Source organism: Phoenix dactylifera, chromosome 4 (genome assembly GCF_051530095.1).
Source record: "Phoenix dactylifera cultivar Ajwa chromosome 4, Ajwa_hap1_PhDact_Kaust_v1.1, whole genome shotgun sequence".
NCBI classification, from domain to species: Eukaryota; Viridiplantae; Streptophyta; class Magnoliopsida; order Arecales; family Arecaceae; genus Phoenix; species Phoenix dactylifera.
This window is the reverse complement of record NC_143193.1, coordinates 52,188,469-52,194,468: the sequence shown is the minus strand read 5'-3', so window position 1 is coordinate 52,194,468 and position 6,000 is coordinate 52,188,469. Positions and strand designations below refer to the sequence as shown.

General features: G+C 42.0%; 1 protein-coding gene across 1 annotated transcript; it reads right to left on the bottom strand.

Moving 5' to 3' along the window:
* Window positions 1-1,580: 1,580 nt before the first annotated feature.
* Window positions 1,581-4,746, bottom strand: LOC103701240 (cationic peroxidase SPC4-like). Its single transcript, XM_008783233.6, has 3 exons — window positions 4,445-4,746; window positions 4,024-4,218; window positions 1,581-2,345 (listed from the first exon to the last, which is right to left on the bottom strand). Exons 1-3 carry the CDS (start codon window positions 4,673-4,675, stop codon window positions 1,728-1,730), a joined length of 1,044 nt encoding a protein of 347 aa, XP_008781455.3. The 5' UTR covers window positions 4,676-4,746; the 3' UTR covers window positions 1,581-1,727.
* Between the last annotated feature and the right edge of the window lie 1,254 nt (window positions 4,747-6,000).

The window sequence follows — 6,000 nt, the reverse complement described above, 5'->3', positions numbered from 1 at the left end:
CTCAGTTTTCTTTGCTTTTTGCTAGAGATTGGAGATCATCTCCAATTATAAGTCGACTCTCTACAGTGTTTAATATTGTTGTTTAAGACTAAAGGTAGTGTTTTCCCCTACTAGGCTATTCTTAGGAGGAGAAAGAAAATAGAGAAATTATATCTTGTATGGTGTGTGCCATGTCGTGTATACTCCCCATCACATCTGCTCAATTTTGTAGCAATGCATCGAGATGATCACTGGGTGAATGGATGCATGGTAAAATGAGAATTTTTTGTTTGGTCAAATGTGGGGGCTAGAGGAACTAGCTTGATGGAATGATTAACTTAATGAATTATAAATCATACCTTGATTCGCTAAATCCATCTTTAATTGGACTCTGAGATGCGTGCCCAGCCGCGATCAACCTAGATTTGCTCTGATTGAAAAGAGATTAGCGAGAAATCTTCTGGAGAGAGAGCTCTTAATGCGTGTATTAGAGAAGGGGTCTGACAGGCTATTTATAGCCCTCTCCAGGGACCAAACGCCGTGATTAGTTACACCTGTGAAAAGTCACCCCCCATCAAGGCAACCTTTCACTGCCGTGCAATTACCTTAATGCCCTTGTGATTATCAGGATTTACGAAATTCAAGGGACACTTGTCAAGATGTGGGTTCTAATTAAACGGGATCAGGGTTTAATTAAATAGGATCCAACATAGCTATCTAGCAAGAAGTCTAAAATTTAAAGGTACAAAAGAAGCTGTGAAGTTTTTGGTATATAGATAGGGATAAGATGATTCTCAGGTTGAAGAGGATATAGTATTTGATGGAGCTAGCTATATAGAAGAGAAGTATGTCTCTTGAGACATCATTATCATACGTATTGGCACATATTTGTATACATGCTTATTTTCCTATAATTATGCAATAGTACCCTAGCTATTAACTAGCGGAGAAATGCCACGAGACATCGACAATTCAACAAGCATACTTTTTTTTCACATTTCAATGATTTGATGGAGGAGAAAGGTTTTACTTTTAAGCATTTATTTAAGATGCAAAAAATTTTGATTTAAGATGAAAACAACATTTACTAACAATGTGAACCAGAAAATCAAGTACAGCATCATCATACATAAAAATATCATTTAACTTTGTATTTTTTATGTTTGTTAGACTTCAAGCATTTCTTCTTTTTTTTGTTGTTGTTTATGTAACTTCTCATTCCAAGTTGGACGTTTTAGAGGTTCACTTGCCCTGTCTCGCAATGTGGTCGACAGGATCTGCTTGAGGATTTAACAAATCCCACATCTATACCATGGTTTAACCAAAAAATTGGAGCATGCGTGCGTCCATTCATCGATCCCTGCATCTCTACCTTTTCAGTGGATGTAGGTATTTGACTTTCCCTTGCATCTCATCCAATGTCTTCAGTTTAATTTATTCAATGAACCAGGACTCACTCTATTTTTTTCTCAATGACATATGAGATCACGACAATAGACTCCTCTTTATCAACTTATTCCACACGCATTGCACATGTCGAGATCTAGTCAGGTGCAAGGAAGCTGAAGTTATCTATAGAATCAGGACATGAAAGTCGAATCTTTGAACTATGTAAGGATTTACTAAACTTTCTTTATAAGCTTACAACTGGAGCTAAACAGGCATACTCATGTCACGGCGATTTATTGTTGGACAGTCAATTCCACAAAACACAGACACAAACCTTGCAACTTGTCCTAGAATCTGATCTAGTACGCCAGCTTCTCACCCTCTTCATCATCCACCACAGACCACAAGAACTTGGTATCTGGGTTGCGAGCCGAGCAGTTGGCTCTGATCTCCCCCTGGTCACCGGTCAGCACGCTCAGCTCGCCCATCTTGATGATGGAGTACACGAACTGTTCAAAGAAGAGAGACTGGTTGATGGCAAAGCTGGTGACAAGAGACTTGGTCCTCTGGTCGGAGTACAGGTCCTGGTCCGACGTGAAGAGCCCCTCCCGGTTCAAGAGGTCGACGTAGTACTTGTTGTCGAAGGTGTTCGGGGATCGGATGTCGTTGACGGTGGTGTTGTCCGTGTTGGCGGCCGGGCAGGTGAGGTAGAGGTTCTTGGCGAAGTACTGGTTCATGATGGGGTCCTGGGAGGGGAAGAGGCGGTTGGTGAAGGAGGTGCAATGCGCAAGGCCGATGGTGTGGCCGCCGGAGAGAGCGACGAGGTCGGTGGTATCGAGGTTAATCTTGTTGAGGACAGTGAGGAGTGTGGTGACGTTGGAGGTGGGGGATGGGAGGCCGGCGATGGTGGCGGACCGATTGGCGAAGGTGAGGCCATCGCGCCGGCCTAGAGGCACCTCGTACTTGGGGCCGCCGGACTGTTTGAAAAAAGTAAAAAAAAAAATAAAGAGAGAGAATTCGTTAGAAGAGCAAAGCATGCACATTTACCGATCGAGTCTTCTCAGGATAAGGCTCATCAACTTTGCTTATTCTTCGTGCGACTAATCCACCGTCGAATCACCTACCGCACAGCTCTCAAAGCGATCTAAACTCTACCATTTCTCTGTCTCCACAAATCTCAGAGGGACCAGTGATAATCTAATGCTGAATTTGTTTTGGAGAAGAGTGAACTTTTTTTTTTTAATGCAAAAGATATAAAAAATTATTCCTTCTATTACTCGCACACCACGTGGCCGGCGTCCTATGGACCTCCTTCATCGAGCATGCATCTTGGTGCATTATAATAGAAATTAACAATTGTGATTGGCTGAGTGCACAACAACAATTTATTCGAAAGAAACACTCTGGTCCTCTACCGAAGGTCACAGAGGTTACAATAGATGATGAACCAGTAAGTCCATTAATCCCCTAATACTTCTTGAAGTTGGCAATTGTCAGGTATGATTAAAATGTTATGTCTCATGAGTTCGAAGTTGACTGTGCTATGGTCCGGAACATGCCGGCGAGAGGATAAAATTATGCAGAAGTAGTTGGTACCATGTTGACCATGACAATGATGCGTCGATATTGTGCAATGGAACTAGGAGATGCGGAAAAATCTGCGATCCTGATTCTTTATTCTAATTATCTTCCTCAAGTGGACAGTTTTCATAAGGGGAGATGAACCAAAGTTGGATGTGGACATGGTTTACCCTACTCCACGCTTGGCCACCTTTTGGAAAAGTCCAGTCCCCCGTGCTCTTTCGACTTCATTAATGAAAATCCATGTATATTTGAGGAGGGCTTGGGACCAGCTCTCTTTTGGCAAATCTAGCATGAGAGAAACTCTATTATCTTCCTTCAAAATCATTCATCCCCTGTCTCGGTTCTGCAAGAAACTCACCATTTTTCATGTTTTGGAGTACTGACTCATCTTTTATCATTACCAATTGTAATTTCTCTCCCCTTTTTGCCACTTTTTAAAAAACTCCTTGTAAACATTTTCTTTCAATAAAAATTGGAGGAAGTACCTTACTTCCTCCTAACGTTTTCATAAAAAAAAAGAAAAAGAGAAACATGTGCCTTATTTTTCTGTTTTTGTGAATTAAGATAACAAAATATGATCACCATCAGCTTTTGAAACTGAACCTCTCCTAGAAGCTGGTCTTTAGATGATGGGTACCAATCTCTGGATCTAACTTTTGCTGTCATATCTAATACTTTATTTTCGTTATATAAAACCTTTTTAAGAATATGGTCACTATATTCACCATTTAAGTTTAAATCTAAGACCTTTCATTTAAAGCATACGTGCCAACCAACCCAGCTACTAGCATGGTCCATGGGATTTATGGCAACAAACTGTGAGAAACACGTTATGATCGCTGCACAGAAAACTTCAAAAGGGCATATCATGTGGGATCTATGCATGGCATGCAGCCATAAATCCTACGATGCGTATTGATCGTCACTTGAGGTTGGTGAATTACTGTATTCACTGCAAGCAGGGCTTAAACCTCCCCAGTACTGTGCATGTGTCACGTAACAAAGGGATCCCCAAAGCGTTGCAATAAAAGACGAGAGAGGGGGAGAGAGAGAGGGAGAGAGAGATTGTACCAAGTAGACTGAGTCACGGGCGGCTAAGGCAGCAATGTCGGCACAGGAGACGACCCGCCCACAAGCCCGGTCCAGAAGAGCCTTGACGTCGTTGATGGCTTTGAAGGCCGTCTTCCGGAGCGTCAGGTTGGGCGGCTCGTCCTTCTCGCTTGGATCGCTCGCCGTCCCGTCCAGCAAAATCGACCCATCGCACCCCTACATCACCACAACCCACATCATCCCCACCGTCAGATATAAACCGGACCGGTTCAGGAGCCATCCGACCGCGAACCATGACCCCGGTTCACAGGCGACCCTAGCCCAGGCACGAGTCTAACACGTTACTCGTATATGATACGGGTTTCCTTGCTCATCTTCCTCCTTTGCATGCAAAAGAAAACTTAGTAGGCTTTGTACGAGTTGCAGAGCTATGGTAGATTACCTGAACGAAGCAGTCATGGAAGTGGATGCGGAGGAGGCCGGCGGCGAGGCCGATGTCGCTCTTGAAGGCCGTCGTGAGGAAGTTTCGGATAATGGACTCAGCGTTGGGGCAGGTGGACTCGTAAAAGGTGAAAGAAAGGCCGTCCACTATGGGAGGATAGGTCCGGGCCTCTGAAATGCAGGAGAGGAAGGCAAGGGAAGAGACCAGGACGAGAATAAGAGAAGAAGCCATGGCCTTCGCAAGAGGAATGGCAAAGGCTTAGAAGGCTTGTTCCAGGCACGAGCCTCCCTCGCCCAAACTGTCCTTATTTATAAGCATTTATTCGCACACCTTGAAGACTATGGACTTGCTGTGAAATCTCGGTCACACAAAAATGGATTGTTTCTAACTTTTAAAAGTCATGATAATTACTTCTTCGATTTTTACCCTTTTATTCTATGGTCGATATTGATCTTAACCCCCCTCTTTTTTTTTGGAAGGGCAGTGATTTTAATACATTTGGAAAGGTTTTCACATAAATGGTAATATAATCATGATAGCCTAATTTTTTTCAGAAATAATTGATCATAATAGCCTACATTAGCAAGTAGAGATTAGCTTAACATGACACAAGAGTTACTGGTTACTGTCACAAATACAAAGAACGGCAACGTAGTCCTTTAGTTATTTATGCACCAGCTTTCGAGAAAGCAAAAGAAATATTTAACTTTTCTTTATATTTGCTTTTATAAGCGGTCTTGGTGGCCCGGTCCTTTAATTTAGTAGAGATGTTCATGGTTTTGGGGAGTATTTGATCCCCCTTCATCAGTCATCGATCAACTTCATCACACCATTTATGATGACAGCAAACTAATCTAAACTTATTGAATTATAATTCGTTGTTCCTGGCTAAATATAGGATCGTAGTTAGACGTGCGAACAGTGTGAACTACTTCTCTGACCGTTGCTTTTATGACCAAAGAAAAACAGGAGTTTCCACTCCACACGCTTCCGGGAAACTTCGATATGCCTACGGTTTAAACTTCATGGAACGAAAGATAGTGCTTCTGTGACTTTTGGAGGTGCATCACGCCCAGCGCACTGACCTACTTCACAAAAGCTCATTAGCTCGACAGTTTCACTTTTTTTTTTTAATGGAAACTCGGGAGGTTCGCATTAATGCCATGCGTTAGGGATTAGGTTTCGGATTTCAAGTGGCCGCTTGCTGGCTGGCTGCCGTCCATGACGCTGGTTTGAATTCTGGTCGGCAAAAGGCGCTTATTTGATGCATGATGACTTTTCCTTTCTTTTTTCTTCTTCTTGGGCTTGTGAAATCGAATTTGAGGGCCGATGACCTCATTTCTCTTGGACAATAGGAGTTGTACAGATGATCATATTTTATATTTTATTAAGATAACAAAAAGTGCAAATAAGTACAAATGATTTATATTTATAGTAGATTTCAAGCAAATGAAATAAGAAAATAGCTTTTATATAGAAATAAGTTTACTATCTTTTATGTAAAATAAAAATTTATATAAGACATAAGAAACCCACTTTTTCATAAGTTGGGAATC